The 21,936-nt window shown below is 32.6% G+C and overlaps 5 protein-coding genes across 11 annotated transcripts; 3 read left to right on the top strand and 2 right to left on the bottom strand.

Moving 5' to 3' along the window:
• Nucleotides 1-2,276: 2,276 nt before the first annotated feature.
• LOC147910894 (uncharacterized) lies at nucleotides 2,277-3,699 on the bottom strand. The gene is made up of 2 exons (XM_087408171.1): nucleotides 3,538-3,699; nucleotides 2,277-2,999 (listed from the first exon to the last, which is right to left on the bottom strand). The coding sequence occupies exons 1-2, from the start codon at nucleotides 3,547-3,549 to the stop codon at nucleotides 2,508-2,510; spliced, it is 504 nt and encodes a 167-aa protein (XP_087264297.1). The 5' UTR covers nucleotides 3,550-3,699; the 3' UTR covers nucleotides 2,277-2,507.
• Nucleotides 3,700-4,899: 1,200 nt separating this feature from the next.
• LOC105143849 (cuticle protein 2-like) lies at nucleotides 4,900-8,569 on the top strand. Its single transcript, XM_011052373.2, has 3 exons — nucleotides 4,900-5,127; nucleotides 5,916-6,212; nucleotides 6,731-8,569. Exons 1-3 carry the CDS (start codon nucleotides 5,116-5,118, stop codon nucleotides 6,938-6,940), a joined length of 519 nt encoding a protein of 172 aa, XP_011050675.1. The 5' UTR covers nucleotides 4,900-5,115; the 3' UTR covers nucleotides 6,941-8,569.
• A 4,290-nt stretch (nucleotides 8,570-12,859) lies between these two features.
• On the top strand, nucleotides 12,860-14,307 carry LOC105143847 (uncharacterized). The gene is made up of 3 exons (XM_011052372.2): nucleotides 12,860-13,005; nucleotides 13,259-13,540; nucleotides 13,813-14,307. The coding sequence occupies exons 1-3, from the start codon at nucleotides 12,994-12,996 to the stop codon at nucleotides 13,984-13,986; spliced, it is 468 nt and encodes a 155-aa protein (XP_011050674.1). The 5' UTR covers nucleotides 12,860-12,993; the 3' UTR covers nucleotides 13,987-14,307.
• A 1,862-nt stretch (nucleotides 14,308-16,169) lies between these two features.
• On the bottom strand, nucleotides 16,170-20,155 carry LOC105143845 (MYG1 exonuclease). 2 transcript variants are annotated; one of them, XM_011052366.2, is made up of 6 exons: nucleotides 20,021-20,155; nucleotides 19,726-19,848; nucleotides 19,252-19,347; nucleotides 17,714-17,950; nucleotides 17,444-17,645; nucleotides 16,170-17,372 (listed from the first exon to the last, which is right to left on the bottom strand). In XM_011052366.2, exons 2-6 carry the CDS (start codon nucleotides 19,842-19,844, stop codon nucleotides 17,025-17,027), a joined length of 1,002 nt encoding a protein of 333 aa, XP_011050668.1. In that variant the 5' UTR covers nucleotides 19,845-19,848; nucleotides 20,021-20,155; the 3' UTR covers nucleotides 16,170-17,024. The 2 variants fall into 2 exon arrangements, with proteins under 2 accessions (XP_011050668.1, XP_011050667.2); XM_011052365.2 differs by lacking the exon at nucleotides 20,021-20,155 and having other exon boundaries at nucleotides 19,726-19,949.
• On the top strand, nucleotides 19,839-21,906 carry LOC105143846 (apoptosis regulatory protein Siva). Of its 6 annotated transcripts, none has more exons than XM_011052368.2 (5): nucleotides 19,839-19,980; nucleotides 20,778-21,025; nucleotides 21,207-21,400; nucleotides 21,470-21,621; nucleotides 21,694-21,906. In XM_011052368.2, exons 2-5 carry the CDS (start codon nucleotides 20,902-20,904, stop codon nucleotides 21,737-21,739), a joined length of 516 nt encoding a protein of 171 aa, XP_011050670.1. In that variant the 5' UTR covers nucleotides 19,839-19,980; nucleotides 20,778-20,901; the 3' UTR covers nucleotides 21,740-21,906. The 6 variants fall into 6 exon arrangements, with proteins under 6 accessions (XP_011050670.1, XP_011050673.1, XP_087268018.1 ...); XM_011052371.2 differs by having other exon boundaries at nucleotides 19,845-19,980; nucleotides 20,878-21,025; XM_087411892.1 differs by lacking the exon at nucleotides 19,839-19,980 and adding an exon at nucleotides 20,062-20,079.
• Nucleotides 21,907-21,936: the final 30 nt, after the last annotated feature.

Raw genomic sequence — 21,936 nt, 5'->3', positions numbered from 1 at the left:
TAAACCCATGAATAAAATGAATACATTTATAAAAACTGGAAAAGATCCTTTGCTTAAGGATGACCATCGTGGAGTAGTTTACAAAATAAATTGTTTAAATATTGTGAATCTTCTTATGTTGGCCAAACAAAAAGGAAATTAAAAGAACATAAGGAAATACTGACATAAGAAAATTCATTTCCGAGATGTCAGTGGTTTCACGTCACCAGTTGAATGAGATGCATGAATTGGATTGGGATAACATAAGAATTTTAGACACAAAACAATCATTAATGAAAAGAAGAATTTCTGAAATGATATACATTAAAGGCCAAACAAGTGGTATCAATAAGCAAAGTGACACTGAAGGTTTGCCTGATATTTATCCCTCTTCTTAAGAAAGATCTCTCTCACACTTAATAAATAAACAAAAAATTTTCTAAACGTTTGACTCATATATATAAATAGTGGTAAAATATATGACATGATAAATAATAACACACAATGTCACGACTTTCCATCTGTGCAAAGGATGTATTTGAGATTCATCATTATATATTTTTTTGTTGTAAAACAGGTAACGATTCTATTCTTACACATTTCGATTAGAAGATATTAATGATACGATATTAATGATAAATTTGTTAAATTAGAATCTGGAAATTCTCGTTCTACACTTTTCGTGATATGACAATTGGCAGTGTAACATTATTGTACGAGACTCCTTCACATATGAAAGAACACGTTTATATATAATTATATCATACGATGGTTGAATTTAATGTCAGCTATATGTATATATTATATAACTCTGCGTTTTAAGAATATTGAATTTACTGAGGATGGCCAGATTGTGGCCGAAACATTTTAATGTTTTAATTAATGTAATGATAATTAAATATCACAAACTATAACTTGTGCGGTGGTTTCTTATGTTCTTCTTTTCACGTTTTTTAGAAATATATATAGATACTTCTTTCCTAAAAAAATTTTATTTAAAAATTCACAATCACACACATAAGAAAAATTAATTGTTTTTATTTGTTCAAATGCTGTATGGACGATACAATGGGTAAAGTTCCCAATAAATTTTCATTGGCATTTTATTAAAAGGAAAAAGTATAATTCCTTGTCAGACCGATTTACAATTTTATCTTAGACTTATATCTTCCGGCCACAATCATGCAACGAGTTACACCCACTACACCCTGCAGTTTATGGGTTTATTTATCCTCACGTGTCATATCAATCACAATAGTATGTCAGGAGGTGGCGATAACAATAGTTGTTGAATAACTAAAACGGAGACGGTGGTGTCGCAACTGGCCACTTGGCCAGTTCATCGATCGCGCCCTATTGGTACGTCTGATCTGAAAAGTATTGCGCGTTTGTCACCAACGCAATACCGACGTGTTTAGGCGTTTAGTCGAGCTTGACGAAGTGACAGTCGATCGTGAGTGATCGATACGCACGATCGACATTCGAACTCGTGCTTCTGAACCGTAATTGAGCTCGGCATGTCGTCAGCACTTCACCGCAGAACTGCGAAAAAAAGTTTGTCTAACCGCGTGAAATAAAACATTTGTACTCGTTGTATAAATTATTCAAAAGGCAGAAACGCACGAAGGTAAAGAAAAAAAAAACATCGCATAATTAATTTCTGTTACTCTTCTATTTAACATTAGAAATACCAAGCGGTCATTATTGGCTGTTTTTGTTTTTTAGACTAATATTTTTTCTTTTGTAAAAGCTAGAAATCTGAATATTTTACTATATAATAATTATGTATTCCATATTCTGAAGAAATATTTGGTTTTTCACTCGTTTTTTTTATTTTTAAAACAATTTATTAGCTTGATCTTTTTAGTGGGTAAGAAACATTGACATTTAAATTTATAATATCAAATTGAGTTATTTTTAACCAATTTAAGTTATTTTTAATCATTTTTACATAGGTCGTTATAATATTGCTCTTACTTAATATATCATAAATCTAAAACAATAGAATTAAGCAATTTAACTCAGAAAGAAAAAAATTTTGTTTGTTATTTACTAACAATATAAATGCATGTGTTAATATATGGACGTTGTTTACTTTAGCTATAAAATAATTTAATAAATGGATTGATTTACATTTTGATACACTTGAAAGTTAAAATCAATGTATTTTTTAACTTGTTTAGAAGTATTATTGCTTCGTAGATGGATTATTAATTCTCTTTTGATATCTAACAGTTCTATTGTCAAAGTCACGAACTTGTCCGCAATATATTTGCACGCAAAGTACAAGAAGAAAATTTCTGATATAAAATTATTTATTCACATGTTACATTTTTTAATTATTGTATCGTTACATATTTATGTCGTGCGAATACAAAATATTTACGTTCATCCAAGCTGCACATCCGCCAGCGTGAACGTAAAAAGACGTGTTGTCACTTAATCCTTTGAAGTCACTGCTTTTACGCTATTAATACAGATAAGGAATTAGATCCTTCCGGAAAACGTATGTTCCACGTTAAAGGGATTCAATATGAGATGTGCGGATAAGTGTTCGCGTACGATAGATGAGCAACCTTGGACAATTCGTGAGCGTGGGCGGTGAGATGCGCGGCCTTGGCATGGGCCACTTCCGGCGTATCCACTACTCGTCCATCGTGGCCAAGCGGTGCTGGTGGACCGTGATATTTGCCATGGTATCCGGAGTAATCGTGACTTCCGCCCGCGGGAGCAATTATGCCCTTGTATCCTCCGTCATAACCTCCGTCTCCGCCCCCGTAATATCCTCCCCCATAACCTCCCCCATAATGTGCCGTTTTGGCAGCTTCCTCTGCGTGCGCTGCTAGATGTGCCTTTTTGGCGTGAGCCACTTCCGGTGTGTCAACTACCCGACCGTCATGGGCCAACGGGGCCGCTGGTCCGTGATAATATCCTCCACCATGCACCCCGTTAACGTACGGCTGATAAGGTGCGTACGTTGGCATTGCCAGCGTCGACAACGAGAGGCACGATAAAACGATCTGAAAGGATGAACAGACGAGATATTTAGTTGGATCATCAAGATAAGGAACTACTATCATAAGAGGCAACTGCTATCATAAATCTATGTGTGCACTGCAAGATGATTCACAATCGGGATAAAATTATATTTATTATCAGACATAAAACTGATATGTTCATTGTGTGGAAAATTTAATGGCAAAGCCTTGTATAAAATATTTTTTTTTATCTAAATTGAGTATTATTTTAAGTAATTTAAAAATATTATTATTTTTTATATAATTGAAGAATTATTATTAAAAAATAATAATATTGTCAAATAATAAAAATATGTAATAAAATAATAAAATAAAAAATAATAAAAGTTAAATTAAATGGTTAGTTGTATAAAAAAAAATTGTTATTCTAAAAATAATAATATAAAAAAGTATTACTTTTAAAATAATGAAACAAAAATATAATTTTTAATTTGGTATTATTTTTTCAAAAAATAATATTTTTGTTAATAGACAATTGTAATTGATGAGGAATCTCAGGATAGGGTATCAATGTACTTACAAGGATCTTCATGTTTATGCGCGCTATCCAAGATCAGGCGAATCTCTGTCCGTACAATCGGGCCACGTAGACTTTATATAGCCGACGAACAATACGAGCGTCTAATACAGACGTCTGTATACTAAATAGAGTAAACGCGAAACGTTTTCCAACACGGGCCCGCCCTGATTTTCATATGATAAAAACACGAAAAAAGTCCGGTTTTTTTGTTTAATATCCCTAAAAGCGAAATGGAGACACATCAAGTGGATCATTTTAGCGAAAAAACAAGAAGAGAGATCAAAAAAAATCATAGCACAGAGAAAAAACGAGAAAGAGTTAGAAATAAAGAGAGAGAGATAGAGAGAGAGGGGGAGAGGGAGGGAGAGAGAAAGAATAAGAAAAAGTGAAAAGGGGAGAAATAGAGGGAGGCTGGAATGTCAGCAAGAACAGAATTATGATTGCGCCAAAACGCGAACATTCTACAAATGATGTTGTACAATTCGCTTGGCAAAAAGTGTCAGCGGGCGATGGGAACGTTTGATCGATCGCTGTATCTCGTCGATCTCCCGATTTATTAGCGAATGCTCGCGAAGAAAGACTGAAGATTGGACCCAAGCAGAGAGAACAGCAAGTCACGATAACATTATATATAATGAATCATAAAGTTAAAATTAATCATGACTGAAAAAATAAGTTTTAATAATCGTTTTGGAATCATTGTGACGCTATCTTAATATCATGATGACGTTTGTTCTTGCTTGGGAAGGTCCAATATAAATCAGGAAGAGCAGTGAAGGCTGAAACAAGCGTTTAATCGCAAGTTTTTCAACCGTGTTTATTATATCGAATTTAATGTGACGATTAAACGCTGTCAATTATTCGTTCGTGAGAAGAAAAGCACTCTTTAATATCTTTGAAATTAAAATTATTCTGGACATTGACATTCTCTCATAATGAATTATAAAATACAGATTCGCACGCATTAATAACCATAACGTAATCCGCGTAATTATTATCTTGAATTAAAAGCTACTCGAAATTCCGTCACGTAAAAGCGCGTCTAATTACTTAATGAGCCATCACAATTTACTTCGAGAGCAATATAAGAAAAGAGTTAATAATTGTATCAAACATAATTGAATATCCGATCTTTTATTGTGAGATCTAATGAATGATTAACAATTAGACGAACGATACTTGGATGATTAAATCAATTACATCTTCGCGCACGGAAAAAGAATAATATATGAAATAATTAAATAATTAACATTAGCTAACAAAAAAATTTTGTTAATTGAATAACAGTATTGATACAACAAATAATATTTTATTAAAATGAGGATTTGATGTTGATGAGAAAAACATCGTTTTTTTTTGTAATACAGTCTCACACCGCTGATGCAAAAATAGAGAAATGTATTTTGTCACTTTAGTAAAAATCGACCAATCAGTTGTACGAATATTAGCCGAACAATATTCATCATTGGTGGGGTGATACTGTTAGGTAAGATAAAATCACCGATTGTATATAAACCGAGCATTTAGTTCTCGATGGTTATAAAACGGTGACACTTCCATTCAGGATTGAACATAACAATGAAGTCTTTGGTAAGTAACTTTATTGGATTACGACTAATTTTAACAGTTAATCAAAAAATTCTCTCGAGAAATTTAATATTGTTACAGCTATGACACACAAAAAACATAAAATAGTAAGATGTAAGCAGTGAGTGAATCGACCAATTACAATAGAAACGTGAAACAATAACATAAATCCAAAATGTTGGTTCACTAATTACTTACGTCTTACTGTTTAAATTTTTTGTGTGCCATAGCATTAATAGTTAGTATTAATATTGTAAGTATTAAATTTATTAATGATTAATTATTTATTTTATAAGTATTAAAAGCACTGTTGTTAATATTTTTAATACTCAAAATAAGTAATTAATTATTAACTAATTTAATACTTACAGTATTGAATTTCTCTAAGGATTATTGAAAACTTTACATTATCATCCCTATCACTAATGATTAAATAAATTATCGGAATTGCGATAAAATTTACAATGAGAATCGCAAAACGATAAAATATTCCCTTCCGATTATTATTTAGAGATTAATTTTCCTAAAATGTTAACATCGAGGAGTGCTGTTTTTATTCATTTTTGGAAAAAAAATGTTTGGTTGAACTAACTGGAAAATAAACGAGCCAAAATTTTGGTTAATTCTACTAGATTTCTGATTAAATTTACTAAATGTTGGTTATTTCAACTATAATTTTAATAGATTTAATCGGAAATCTTGCAGATTTATAACTAAAATTCTGGATTATTCATTTTCCATCAGAATTCCAGTTAATTCATCCAAACATTTTTTTCTGTGCGTGTTCATAGATTTTCTTAATCATCAACGTTGCCATAACTTTGGCTACGCCAACGCATTACCAGTACCACGGACCACCGGCGCCCATAGGCCATGATGGCAGGGTCATGGACACGCCGGAAGTAGCACATGCCAAAGCGGCACATCTGGCTGCCGTAGCGGAAGCTGTCGCGAAGGTTCCGCATAGCGTGGCTTCCTACGTGGAAAATCAGGACTATCGCGGATATGCAAACCCCGTATCGGTTGATCATCAACTGTATCACAGCGGATACGGATATCACGGGCCGCCTGCCCCGTTAGATCATGATGTAAGATTTTTATTCTATTCATTGTCAGTCGAACAATTGGGGAGTTCAATGCACTTCGTGATTTGATAATGGAAATAATTCCTGAAAATGTGTCCAATTTAGATCATCATTTTCGAATTCTTAAAGATATGAATTATAATCTAATAATAATAAAATATGATATTAATTATTCTACTCTCTCTCTCTAAAACTTTTAGAGAGTAAAATCTCTCTCACTCTTAAAAATTGAAAATTAAGCCATTCTTTTTTAAGACTGGCTCAATTTTCACTCTTCGGGTGAGATTCCACTTCAAAGAATTTAGAGAGTATGCGACTTGTTGTACAGCAATAAAGATATTATTATTAATGGTAGTTTACATGCTTGAAATTTTGTAAATTTCTAGAAATGGACTTTACATTCTGTCATATAGTGGAAATTACAATAATTGATTCGAAAATAGTTTGACAACTATCAGGGAGGAAAGTCAGACGCAAGAATATCATCGCTCTCCATTTCTCATTGTCCCTTTTATTTTCAGGGTCGCGTAATAGACACGCCGGAAGTGGCCCGAGCAAAAGCCGCGCATCTAGCGGCTTACAATCACATAGCTTCCTCGACACCTGTCGCGTATGATCATTCGCAGATTTACAAGCCACCGGTTTACAATCATGACGGCTATTATAACAGTGGCTCGTCAAACCCCCAGTCTCACGATGACAGAGAGATTAACGGTTACAACGATTACTAATTTTGATTAAAAGAACGTACGCGGCAACGTCGAGTTGACACTGTCGCGATTAAATGATGACGTCGCGTTTAAAATCGACGCGACAAAATTATGAAATTGACGTTGCCACAAAGTTGCACAATTGGAAAAAGCGTTCCTTAATTTTATATGGATGGTAGTTAGTTATACAATGCGTTTTCAAGTTTCGTGATACGCTGTAAATGATATGCACCTTGCATCATCGGCTTTCAGGCTGAACCGTAAGATGCACGCATCGGATTGTTATCTAAGACGCATTTTAGCCTGTAAGAAATATAAAGCATTCCATTGTTGTTTCCTGATTTCCTATTTTATTACAACAGTATGCTCCCAATACTGCTGGTTTTACTGAATTAAGAATTTCTTTAACGGATAGCACAGATTTTGCGTAGATTCCTTTGGGAAAAATAAGAAAAATGTACGGAATATATTTTGTATCTATAAGAAAATTCAATATTCGTACTTAAAATGTATTTGTATACACAACAACTGAATTTTAATTTATAATAACATTATCACATGTAATCTTGTTATACTATCTTGATTATGGAAAAATCATGTTTAATTATGATGTATAAGATTATGATTGTTAACGTAGATATATAGAATATTGAACAGAATGTAACTTTTAAAATGACGCAATATAATATGTTCTGTGTTATAATTTATAAACGTTAAAAAAAGGGCGCAATTTAAAGAGATATATTTTAGTAGCACGCTAATAATAATAATTAAATCTTAATATCATAATAATCAATTGCAATTCATAACATGCATGTAATTTTATTACTATCTTGACTACAGAAGTTTAATTACAATATAAGATCATGATTGCGACATAGATAGAATGTCGAACAGAATGTAATGTTTTAAGTGACTGGTTCTGTATTACAGTTTATGAATTTATAAATACATAGAAGAAAGAGTGCGATTTAAAGAGATATACCTGTTTCGGTACCTTTCGTTATAATAATCTAATCTTAATATCATAATATGTATTATTGCAATTATGTCGACTACGAAAAATCATATATTTTATTACCATGTAAGATTATGATTTCTAACTTAGATGGAATATCGAATAGATAATATTTCAGTGATCGATCTTATGTTATAATGTATAAACGTTAAAAGGAAAGGCAATTTAAAGGGATATATTTTAGTACAGCTTGCTATAATAATCGAATATTAATATCACAACATTATTGCATGTAATGATACTATCTTTAGTATGGAAAATCATGTTTATGACGTAAGATTATGTTTGTTAACATAGATAAAAATCGAACAGAATGTAATGTTTTAAGTGATCCTATATTATGATTTAACATTAGAAGGAAGAACGCTATTTAACAGATATATATTCCAGTGTGTGTGTGTCTGTGTGTTTGTATATGTTAGAATAAACAAATCTCGATAATATAATTTTATTTCTATATCTTGACTACAGAAGCTTATGTTTAATTATAATATTATGTAAGATAATAATTGTTATAACTTAAATAAAATATTGGATTGTAAATTAGGCTGTAACTTTTCAAGCTATGTATGAAACATCGGCACGATTAAAATTTATAGTTGCAAGACGAAAAGACGAGATTTAAAGAGATATATCTTGGTACAGCACATTATAAGCAGCATCATATCGTTGTCGAGAAACGATGTATGCAACAGGCGTACCTGTCAACATCCGCCTGCGGCCTCGCAGGCTGGCTAGCGGCATACCTCGTCGTCTTTTTACATTTGCGAATGAATCCGAGGAATGATTGATCCGGTCACTTAACCATGTCCCGAGCTCCCATTCCAAATACGTCGCAGTCGAATTCAATTCAAGGTTCGCAACATTTCACACGACGACTCCGACATCCCTTGAGCTATTGGTTTCATATTTTACGTCGACATCACGTTGACATCATTTGCGATATCGACAAATCCCTCACAGTCCATAAAGGAACGTTAATTTCGAATATTTTATGATTAATAGAAAACCTTAATCTCCATTTCATTAAATCTTTGATAGTTATCTTTTTTGTTCCTCTTTTGCGTGTTTTCTTTCAATGTCTATTTGCATTCACGTTACATGTATTTACATTTAATTTGATGGAATATAGCTGGCTTTCTCTTATTTTCACTTCTCTTTCGTCAATTTTGAAAGTCGATTTCCTCATAATGAAGCAATTTTCCATAGCAATTTTCCACGCAAATCTCAAAGTATCTTATATAATTACGCGTGTAATTATCTTAGCACAAGGAATCGAGGTTTATCGCAACAACTACTCGATTCACCTAATCAGTACTTATAGGAATCGCGTTAAATCGATGAGTCGGCCCACACATGCCTGTTCGAAGGAAAACAACAAGTTAGCCGGCTAATTGCAGACGTCGTTTAATGGGCATTTAAGGCCATGCCCGGCTCGATTATGGCCATATCCGTATGTGTGCTTATGCTAATAAACAATAGGGACGTCAGGCGTGTCAAGATTATCTTGAATTCCAAGGAAAAGGGCTTTTGTTCCTCGCAACAGTCACGTCATTGCGTATCAATGCATTATGATAAAGCGAATACCAGGAAAATTTCTCAATTTTGAAATGGTGAAAACAAGTGAAAATTTTTATTCGCACGCGTTTAAAGAGCAATTAACAACACAACGTTCCGAACAGCGGTCATGCGTTACTCGTTGCGAAATCATGTTACTCTACATATGAGATGTGCCAAAGTAAAATATTACCATTTTTTAAAATTATTCAAAAAAGGGGAAACGTGTTTTTTTGAAAACTATCTTGGTGAAAATTTTTCTCAGAATTTTTCATATAATTTTTCAGAATTTCTATAATTTTTCAAAATTTCTATATAATTTTACAACTTTCTCACATTTTTTATACGAATTGGAACACTTCTCAGAAAATCTACATCTTTTCTCAGAATTTTTCATATATTATGTTAATTATGAAATATCGTAAAATTTCTAAGATTTTTTGTAAGTATAATTTCTGATGAAATGTTATAAAATCTAAAAAAATTTTTTAATATTTTTTTTTAATTGTAGGATGAGAAATTTCAGAATATTTCAGAATTCATTTGTATGAACAATTCTAAGAGAAGATGTAAACTTTTCGAAGATGTAAACTTTCTGAAAAGTGTTTGAATTCGTTTAAAAATTATGAGAAAAATTTATACTGCTTCAAAAGGTTGTTTTTACAAAAAATTATCGTAATAACTAAAGACTTAGTCAAAAAATTAGAAAAATTTTTAATTTAAGTTCAAAACATTGTAAGTATCAATAAAAATGTAAGTGAAAATGTAGCATCGCCACACCTCATTTTTCTCCGGTTATAGCAGCACTTTCCATCAGATATTAGAATCTAGAACACAACACACTTACAACTCATTCATACAATAAAATGCGTTTGCACAATTTTGATACGTATATTTTGCTATACTATTATAATGAATGATAATAACCTCATATTTTTATAGTTATAAATATGAAACAATAATTGTATAATATAAATCATGATAAAACATCAAGATAAGATGGATAAATAAAATAAATTTATATAGCAAATGAAATTGCAATTATAAATGACTATTTTTTTATTTCATTTTTTAATCACTTACTATTTACATGGTAATAATAACAAAAAAATGTAGAAAATGTAAACAAATAATTCGTAAATCGTTTTCATGATTTTTATCTCTATTTTGTAACTTTTAACTCTATTTTGTAATTCTTAATTATTTTTGCGTAGTTTTTTATCATGTATAAAACTGTGTATATCAGTTATGATGATTATAATTTTGTTGAAAAAGTTGAAACAGTTATAATTTTCATGGTCAAAACAACTGTAAATGTACACTTGACACTGAAAATGACTATAAATTGTTGTTAAACTGTGATAAAAACTTTTTTTTCAATGCATTTTTTATAAGTGACTACTTTTAATACGATCTCTCATTAATCATTTATTAAATTATTTAGAGCGATTTTACTAATTAATCAATTCTGTTAATTCACCATATTTACGTATGTACGTACAAAGTAATAAGGTTAACAATTTGCCATTATGTGCAAATGTATCTTACAACTCGGTCGTGTTGCTCAACGATATTACATTGGCGTGGCGCGTATAATGAATTAACGTAACACTTACAAAAACGCACGTTATGAATTTACTACATTTCATTTTAATAAATGTAACAGATATGAATCGCTTAAATAAATATTAAAAAGTAGTTCTGCAAATTTCAAACCATTCTTCCGCAACTACAAGTTTCCTTGAATAAAATTCTCAAACGATTTCTAGAAAATATTTTCTCTCTAAAAGATCCTAGAAAATTAATGCGTTTTAATTTCGATCGGAAGAAGCTTCCATTTTTGAGTAAAATAACAAAATTCTTGACTCCTTGAAAATTTTCTCCCGCGAGATATTACGGATTCTTAAACGTCGAGCGGTCGAAGCGGCTGCATGAGACCAGCACAAAGAGAGTTTCGTCAGGAAGTGAGACCTTGAGGAAGTGGAATTTTCGATCGAACAAAAAGACGTACTTGCACCTGCCGATACGTATCGGACATCGCTCGTCAAAAAGCGACCCGTCCTGATCTCATCCAGGAAAAGTTCTCGATTTCGAGGACGCGCGGCCGACCTTCATTTCGCGCTCTTTTTCTACGTCGCACCTCATACATTTTAATTGCGCCTTGTCCCTTCTACTTTTCGGCAGCTTTGATATCGGCAAGGACGGCCGTTGATCGGCCGCACCTGACAGTATCGGGAAGTCGTGGTATAGTCTTGTCTTAACGCAGTGAACGGAGATCCTCCGTTGGAGGTGCGCAACCTTGTTGATTTTGTTTTTTTTTTATTGAAGATTTTTCTCGCGGATAAATATAGGGATCTGTCAATAAGACACTGACAAATGCGATTATAAGTGTTCAATATCACACTTTTACACCTTTTATTATACTTTTAAATAGATGCAATGAAGAGATTGCGAATACATAGCAAAATTAATTGATCTAGATTAAGGCTGCATCCAGTTTGGATACTCAGGCATTATAAGCTTCATTCCGTTTTCTTTTCACAAATAACGAGTGATAAAAATAGAATGAAGCTTATCATTAACCTGTAATTAGATTATGTGGCTCTTGGTAAGCTTAGGACATTTTCCTAGTTTTCAAATAGTGTGATGATTTGGAATAATTTTTGTTTCACAGTTTGTTTTATTTATGTAGTACTATCATCATATTATATACTAACTATAAGTTCAAACGTTGCAATTCTTAAAGAAAATAGAACTAATAACAAAAAGTTAGGTTTCAAGGACTCATGTGTTCTTTTAACATAAAAAAATATGTATTATTGTTAATGCTAATTAAACAATTAAGTTAAATTATATGCAAGATCCAGCATAGAAAAAAACTGATGTATTTGTCTTAACTTTAATTACGTTGCTCATCAGTTAAGCTTCACTTAATACGTTATATAAATTCACATGCGCGTATAGGAAGATGATAGTCTTGCACCTTGCGGTTATACGTCCATGAAAGGAACGCTCATTATCCATCATATTCGCGATAATAAACAAGGCTTCATGGCCGGAGTCACTTTCCACGCAATTCATCAAGCAAAAAGTAATCGACCCCTTCGTGCGGCCAACCGCGCTGGACTTCCTGTTGGATCAACCGGGCTCTTGGCGGTCTCTCTTGACGATGATGATGAGGAGCGTGAAAGAGCCGGCCAACGAAGTCGGAAGACTGTACGAACGAGACTGACCTCGGTGATGCATCCACATCTGAGGAGAGGTGTATCCCTTCCAAGACAGATTCAGACGATCAGGCAGAGACTCATTAACGTAATGTCAATGTCAGATCTTTGAGGCATGACACAGGGTGTGGTCCCCTCCTACGGGTTGACGACTCCCTACCAGGATTCACATATATAAAAGGGGATACGAGCTTCAATACAGTACGACATAGCAGTCCATACTTTAGGGCGAGTACTGGTAATCACCCAGCAGCGCTTCATCACGTTGATAAAACATGAAGTCTCTCGTGAGTACCATCGGTTAATGGAGGGCCTCCGAAAGTTAATCTTACGGGCGAAAATTGCATACAATGGTCTATTCCATGATCAACATAATTATTGTCACACCAATGATACAATATGTATTTATTAGTTTTAATTGGAGCCAATATATTCTTCGCTATTAATTTTTTCCGTAGTTAAGTCACTCCAATTTTGGGACCAGATGCTTCGCAAATATTTAGGATAATTATACATAGAATTTACTCGTGTATTTTGCAGATTGTTCTATTCGCATTCTGCGCCATCGCGACGGCAACACCAGTCTTAGACACGCCGGAGGTAGCGCAAGCGAAAGCGGCGCATCTCGCCACCCAGGCTTATGAGGCCGCGAGGAACACGATCGGTTATGGATGGCCCGGTTATGGATGGTCCGGTTATGGATGGCCCGCCCTTTATGCACCTGCAATTGCATACGGCGCTCCCATCGGCGCGGATGGCCGAGTGATAGACACACCTGAGGTCGCCCAGGCCAAGGCTGCCCATCTCGCCGCTCACGCCCAAGTATGACACTCTTGGTTTAGAGATGGTTGTGCAAACGGTAATAGCTATTCGTGACCGATATTCAACGTAGTATCGCTCGTTATTATTAAACGTCGAGAGTCGCCGAGACAACGTCTCTGTCTACGGTATAGAAATATTACATATATTCAGGTGTCAAGCCGCGATCCGATCATTTTGTTCCAGAGACTTTTTGGTAACGTTAGTTCATCTTTTGTGATTCCTCTGCATCGCAATGTCATATCGACGATTTAATTAAATATTTATTCACATAGGAGGCTGCCAAGATCGGACTGGTTCCATACGGTGCACTAGCATACGCCACCTCGCCTGCATTCTATGCTTACGCTCCACTTGGACCTGATGGCAGGGTAATCGACACTCCTGAAGTCGCCCAGGCTAAGGCAGCACATTTGGCTGCGCACGCTGCAGCCCGAAATGCTGTTTAATAAATTGTAAAGTAATCATTGGAAATTGCGTATTGATAAAATCAAGCTATCTCTACCCAATTACGAAAATACATGCGGAGACACTTGTGCCATGATTAACCATGTTTTATATGGATCTGATGTGAGGAAATTTTAACAATAAACAAGCCATTTTTAAAAATTGTATGCGATTTGGATTCGTTCTTATTAAATAAATTAAATTCAGAAGTATTTGATTCACAACAATTCAAAAGATAATATAATTTTCTTATATTGTGAATATTAAATAATCAGAAATAAATAGAAATAATGAATCTTTAAATACAACGAAATGTACACAAACGAGTTAAACTTTTCGTCGATATATAATTTTGCACCTTCCATCAGCAATCTGGATCTTTAAATTTTTCATTCTTTACGGTTCCATCCTGGGTATTTCCTTACCAACCGATTCCTGTTCGTGCAAATTTCTCGTAAATATTCTACGAATTAAATCGTATACTGCATTTTATTATTTATCAAATAAAATTTAAACGTTCTTTAAAAAGATTTACATAGTTTGCAAAATCAAATATGTACACAAATTCATACAGAAATATTTAAGTACTAAGATATCCACTTTGACCAAATACATACAGGGCTTCTGTTATTTAATTAAATTTATTCTCATCGGTTCAAATTTGTGTCATTATTTAAGGGGTAACATCTAGATGAAAATTTTCAAAAAATCAAAAAAATTTTTTTTGTCTGAAATGATGCTTTAAGTCTTAAAAATAAGCAATTGGTTTTATACGTAAAACAATTTTTTTAAATGGTTTTACGATTTTTACGATTTTTCTTAAAGCGCATCAGAGAAGCGCGCAGCAATTTAAGGCTTCTGTGTTCTATAAGTACATAATATCAATGTTAGTTCAAAATGTATTAAAAAAGCAGCTGAAGAAGAGAAGAAACTATCGATAGTAAAAGGACATAATAGAATTACTGTGTCTGGCCATAGAACGTGGAGAACGCGAGGATTTTCGTCAATTCGACTGTGTAGTCGCTCGCTCCGAAAACGTCTTCAAGCAAAAAAATAATTGACATCGCTGCAAATATCGCGACTTGCATTTTCAATGAATTATCAAATACAATGGAAATTATGTAAGTGTTACAACTGACTATAGGCCACAATTGCTATAATTTCTGCGTCGAGGCTGACGCGCGTTAAATTTGTCGAGCTCTCGCTTACAGATGCCGTTAAGGACATAGAGCTTTCACATCCTTCAGAAAAGAGGAAAAGGAAACAAATATCAATGCGAAAGAACAGTTGTATGATGCAGACATCGTAGACTAAAGATAAATAAAAAATTTCTATAATTAAATATGAAATAATGTTACTCAAAACTTTAAACACGTTTTTCTCGAAATCATGTTTTTCTAATTGGCTTGCAGCATAACTTTAACAAACTTTATCCGATCCACTTGAAATTTTTACAGTTGCTAAATTAAATTCTCTAGAGAAGCACACATGATTTGTATGATCGATTAAAACTTCTTTTATTATAAATACTTTTTTATTGAATTTTTTGGGTGAAAATGAAACTTTATAGTCACATGTTCACCATTTCTACAAAAATCAATATTTTAATATATAGGGGTACTTGTGAGTACTTCTCTAGCAAATTTAATGTAGATTAGAAAAAAATTTTGCTTTTTGTCTTTAGTGAAAGTGTACGGCACTTCTGCAAGTCCCGGAGACCTATGAGAAAAACGCAGTCTCACTTATATTATAGAGTTCCAGCGCCGCTATCTTGACACAAAAAAATTAAACAAAAATTGTTTTGTGTCTTTATATATATATAGGTACATTAAAGACCTCTTCAATCCGAATTTTCACTCATCTTATTATTTGACTATAAAAAATTTACAAAGTTACCCTATGTTTTCAAGCGTTCACGTAGATGTTACCCCTTAAACATTTGTTTTAGAAAGTTGAAAGTGTGTTCGTAAATTTTTAGACAGTGGTACACTTGCACACTGTTGCAATTGCCCACTGCCAATCACAGCGACTTCTACATAAGGAGTTTTCTTTAATTTTTTTTCTAGCTCTGTGATTAGCTTGTGCGCAATTGGCTCGTGTGTAATTGATATACACGCAATTTTTAAAGATTTTAAAATCATTTTAAGAGTAGGTAAAAAAATGAACGGATTCAAGATACTCAGACTTATACCAGACATCGTTTTTATTTCATACCGCAAGGGTTATATAATTTCAAACTGTATAAAAATCTAAAAAAATTCTTGCATACTTGTGAAAGTTTTAACGAATTTTTACTATTATAAAAGTCAATTTTAATTATTTTTTAAGCGTTTTCCACTAGAAAACCTTGTCCAGCACCAGCGCTAGATTTTGATGCTATTGATATACATCCAATTGATAGCTATCACTCGGATTGTATAATAAAAGTATTTTTATTTTTTTTCTATGTATCCTGAGCGGAGATACATATAATTACACAGACCTAATTGTTTATTTTACAATGATATTCTGATTTATTTACTTAGTTTTAAAAAATTTTTTAAGATTAAGATTTTTAAACATCAAAATTTTAATGTCATTTACGTACTTATTGTTAGAAACACCAAAATTAAAAACAATTTTGTTGTATGAAGTTAATTAGAATGATGTTATATCTTAAAGCATGAATACAATCTGAATTTATTTAAACTGATTTCCATTATCTTTAAAAAGGAAGAAAACTGAACTTTAGTATAATGGTGCTTTTTTGCACCAGTTTTGTCCGTGAAAGATTACACTGAAAATATGTAAACTGATTTTCACAATGAAACATACAATAATACAATTATACTTGGTGCTACACTAGTTTCCTCAACAAAAAATGCTGTACAAATTGAAATTTATTTACTAAAATTCATAATAAAAATTGACTGTTTCTTCAAAATCCCACATTACCAGCTGAAGGGCAATTAATTTAAATTGTTTTCTAAAACAATATTCAATAACCACATCATAAAAATTCTAAAAAAGATGAATGATTCAGACACCGTCATTCTGCACATTATTCGACCTTTCCGATTTCGAGCGCTTTCCGCGCCATAGCCACCGCGCCGTCCTTGGTTTTATGACCGCCGATGAACCGAACAGAATGCACGAATATGGCGCCTTCAATTCCACAGGCTTCCACAAGGGCATTAGCGCGCAAACCGCCCCACGCTGCTGGCAAAAACATCCTGCATACGAAACTTCCCAGCGCTACCGGCATACATTGAACCCGATAAGCGTTATCAGCCTCAAAAATGGCATACTTTATTGACGGTGACACGTTCATATCCTTCTCCAATTGAAACAAATGTTCCTTCCACGGTACTGCTTGCGACAACGCTATTATCTCTCCGCTAGGATCGACCTTACGGAAATATTTTAAATTTAAACCACAATCGGAATGTCTGAAAGCAAAAAGATAGAGATAGTCCTTACTTCAAATCGATTCTCCACAGCGCGTCGCACGAGATCTCTTGCCGGTAACCATACGTTTTTCGAATATTGTACAAATTCTAAAAATTCCTCCAAAACCAAAGCCATAGCTTTCTCAAATTGTTTCTCGATATCTATATCCTGACTATTCCACTGAGGATTCAGTCTGCTTACGCGCGCACTTAAGTCGGTAACTATTCGATATCTAAAACAAACGCAAGTGCAATAATTTTGAAGAAGACTGCTGTGTAATGTATCATCATAAGTGCTTACAATGGTTCAGCATCATACATGGGTATGCCGTTATCTATACCATCAATTTCCTTGATTAGAGTGTCGTAGATCTTCTTGAAAATCTCATCGATGATTCTATCCTCTGTTATATTCGAAAGTATATTCCTTAATATCTCATGACCAAAATGGCAGTAGATCAGTCCGGCACTGCTTAGTTTTATTGTCCAATCGTATCCTGGTTTTTTCATAACGGTACTCATCGATTCTTGGAATTCTCTGGTACGAGAAAATAATAAATAACACAATGCGATAAAAATAGAGATTTTATTTAATGGCGCCTCTGGTGAAAAATATTTCATAATATCACATAATATCTTCAAAAACATGTTTTAAATTTATAAAGTTTTCTGAAAAAATACTTTAAACTTTTTGAGATTTTATACACGTGTTTTCTTTAGAAATTATAGAATGAAAAATCTTAAGAATACTTTAAAATAGCTTAAAATATTTCAAAATTCACATATATGAAGAATTCTATAGTAAAAAAGATAGTAGACTTTCTTACTATTACCGAAAAGTATTCCAATTCGCATAAAAAAAATCTGAGAAACTATTTAAAGAATTTTAAGAAAAATTTTCATGAGAGGTATCATTAATGACGCTGATGTCAAAATCTGTAACAAATTACTGAATCTGTGAGATCCATTTAATTTATTAATTAAAAGACACTAATTTCAAGGAATTAAAATGACATAACTCATATAAAATAATGAATACCAAATATTTTTTTAATAAAACTGACTCCAAAGGACTTCTAATTATATGACGGTAGATAGAAAATTGGGTCTTAGTGAACGAATTTGTTTTTGCATATAAGTAGTGTAGCTTATAATGTAATAAATAAAAGATATAGAGTTCAATAATGAATAGTTTTTGAGTTATGAATATTATAGTATAGCAAAGGTGTAAAATTAATATTATATATTGTATTGTGTTACTATTATATTGTATTATTATACTGAATTATTGTATTTTATTATATTATTATTACATTTATATATTATATTATATTGTATTGTTTATACATTAATGATCATTAATGTATATTAGATAGTAAAAGTCTTGCTTGTGTTTTACCTTTTTTATTGTTGCAATAAATCAAATTAAATTAGAATTTGCTCATAAAATATCTTTGATACACTATATCTTAAAAAATCCATTATTAAGCCTTACATTTATAACATATTTTGTTTATTATATTATTAGGTGTTGGAATTAATTCGTAGCGTTTTACAAGTGATGGGAAGTACTTTCATTAATGTATTTTTTAATGCTCATGTGAAATAAATAACATTCTTTCATTAAAAAACGCTACGAATTAATTCCAACACCTAATATAAGTTACATTATATGTGAAAACTCATTTTATCGAGATTCAATTTTCTATATAATTAATATTTTGTAGATGTAGGACAAAAAATTAAATAATTTGACAGAGATATAGTATAGTTAAGTAAGTCCAATAGACTCACCGATCTAGAAAAGTAAAAGTAAATTAAAAAGTATGTTAAGTTTACCTCATGTGATGGTCATATCGATGCCTGGATGGATCATACTCTCCACCAACGTCCACCACGATATCACAAGTATCCAAGACACTCTGACTTCGAGATCTAAAAATGTAATGGGATATCCATGGATTCTGCAACCCAATATTTTCTATTCATTTCATTTCAATAACTAATTCATGTCATTTAACTAATGTCCTTTGCCAACTTTATCAACATGATTTAATTACTTAACAAATATAAAAATTTATTGATTATATTTTGTTGAGAATATATTGAGTTATATTGGACAATATTGTATCAATAATTGCTATTAATGTCTATATTTCTATATACCAATGTAGATTAACATTTAATCTTGGTTTAATTTACTCCTTAGAACTAAAATAGACAAAAAGTAAGTTAAACCAAGTTAACTTAAGATTAAAGTTGACCTACATTGATAGAACAGTAGGGTTTCAGCTTTAGCTTTGCTACAATTACCTCACTATAGAAGCATCCTTATACTGCGGCAGTAGTTTCAGAAGCGCGCAGGCAAGGACTTCATCGCAATGAAAAGTCCCGTCGTGCGTACCGATCTTGATGGTTGACTTGCTCGACATCGTTCTGAGAATGAAATCGAATAGACACGTTTCCCGCCACGTGAAAAATTTAGAGAATTCGCCGGAACGCGCGTTTCTTGATAATCGATTGAAAACTCGGATCATCGAAATAAATTACGACTTGAAGCTATATCAAGTAAATGTCTAGTATTACTATTAATCTTATGAATTCTCACCAAACCGTAGCGAAACGTGAAATCCGCTGGAAGCTCTTTACATGTGGAAGTAATCCAAAGTAAAGTAACCTTTAAATTGAGGTTATATGTCTCAATGATGCATATCGCTGACTATACGTTTTATAGAAACACATATGTATATTTGATCTTTTTGAATCCAAAATCTTTTTCCTACCGGCGATTGGTTGATACAAATCGAGTTTGAGTCCAATAGGATGACATACATAACTTGTTGCTCGCTAATATTTTTAGGTTAAGTGAGAATTATTCAACAATGTAATTTGTAATTTCCCATGCGAAACGAGATTTATCAATTGTTTACTAAATGTAATCTTAATGTATTTAAATGTATTTAAAATTTAAAATATATTTGCGAGGATGATGTCAAAATCTATAATAATTATTAATACTGTATCTGTAAAACTCATTTATTTTTATTAAAAGCATTAATATAATTTTAACATATATAATTTTAAGGAACTCAAATAAGTCAAATAAAAAAGAACAATACTAAGTATATTTTAATAAGAACAATCCAAATTTACAGATGCAACATAAAGATTGTTTGATATTGTTGTGTAAAGTGGCAATTGTTACAATAATAAATATTAGAATTAAGAACTAATAGTAAATTCAAACTTTCAATTTGTGTCATTTTTCTTGTGAGAGTGCAATATGTTGTATTGGAACTGTAGTAACATTAGGTATTAGTCAAGTTGCTTGTATTTTTATATAATAACTTTTAATGTACTTACAGAATGGTACAAGTGACTAGCCTTGTAGCAATACGATTCCACTTGATGCAATAGTTCCTCTTCGTTGCCAGTTTATAACGTACTACTACTATGTTATTTTAGTTCGTTTAAAGCTGGTCTTGAAAAATGCCAAAACGTACTTGTCCCTTTGAAGGGGACTGTCATCTGTTGCCACAGATGAAAATGCATGTAGGAGAAAAGCAGGTGGATAATGGTATATCGAGTGACCAGCGGATGAGAGATGTCTATAGTAAGTATTAAGTTCGCTTTGTGAGATGTATGCTCTCTTTTAAATCTTAAAATTCGTTCCTACTGAAGCTGATCATGTTGATCAGCATACTAACTTCCTCTACTTTTATAAAAAGAAAGGAACTTAGTTGAAACAGTATGTCAATTCAATGTGGATGGTCTTTGACTTTATGTATTTCCAGGTAGAACCCTGAATTTGCTTAAAGCAGGTGCGAAGACACTCTCCCATAAATTAAACACGTCAGGGCCAATGGATTCTCTAGACTTACCTTCACCTCAATGTCTGTCACCTTGTAAATTCAAATCTATATCCAATATGAAACAGATGCTGTTGACTGACAAATTGCAATTGAAAACTAGTGATAAAGTTGTCAATGTGGGTTGCGGAATTATATTGGCACTTGGACCATCTTATATGGCTTGTGACTGTTTGTTTTTCTTCCAGGATATCCGGGTAGACCTCTGCGGATGTTACCGATTGATAGATCGGTCTATAGTAAGCGCATGTTATTACTGTGATCAGGCGTTGTGTTCCTCTTGTCAGTCTATGTGCGCCAATTGCTCAGAATTGTTTTGTCAGAACTGCTCTCTACCTGTGTAAGTTATTAGCTATGTATGCCTTTATAAAAGCTTCATATGTGCGTAACTGTATGCGTTGTCTCATTTCAGATATAATTGTGACGAACAAATCATGTGCCTTAATTGCTATCGATAACTGTCAAAAAGAAAGATATTTTTACGCGAGTCTTTTACGAAAATTGATATTTATTTTATAGTATTATTAATGTAAAAAGAAAATTGGTACAAATATATTTTAAATATTATTATGCAATGAAAATTTACAAAATGAAAAAATAAAGTACAAATCTATGCTAAAAAAAAGTTTTGTTTGTTTTATCCTGTAGGTGTTTT

This window comes from Acromyrmex echinatior, chromosome 1, assembly GCF_024713525.1.
Source record: "Acromyrmex echinatior isolate Ae372 chromosome 1, ASM2471352v2, whole genome shotgun sequence".
Lineage (NCBI taxonomy): Eukaryota > Metazoa > Arthropoda > Insecta > Hymenoptera > Formicidae > Acromyrmex > Acromyrmex echinatior.
The sequence above is the reverse complement of the archived record's forward strand: the minus strand, read 5'-3'. Positions and strand labels throughout refer to the sequence as shown.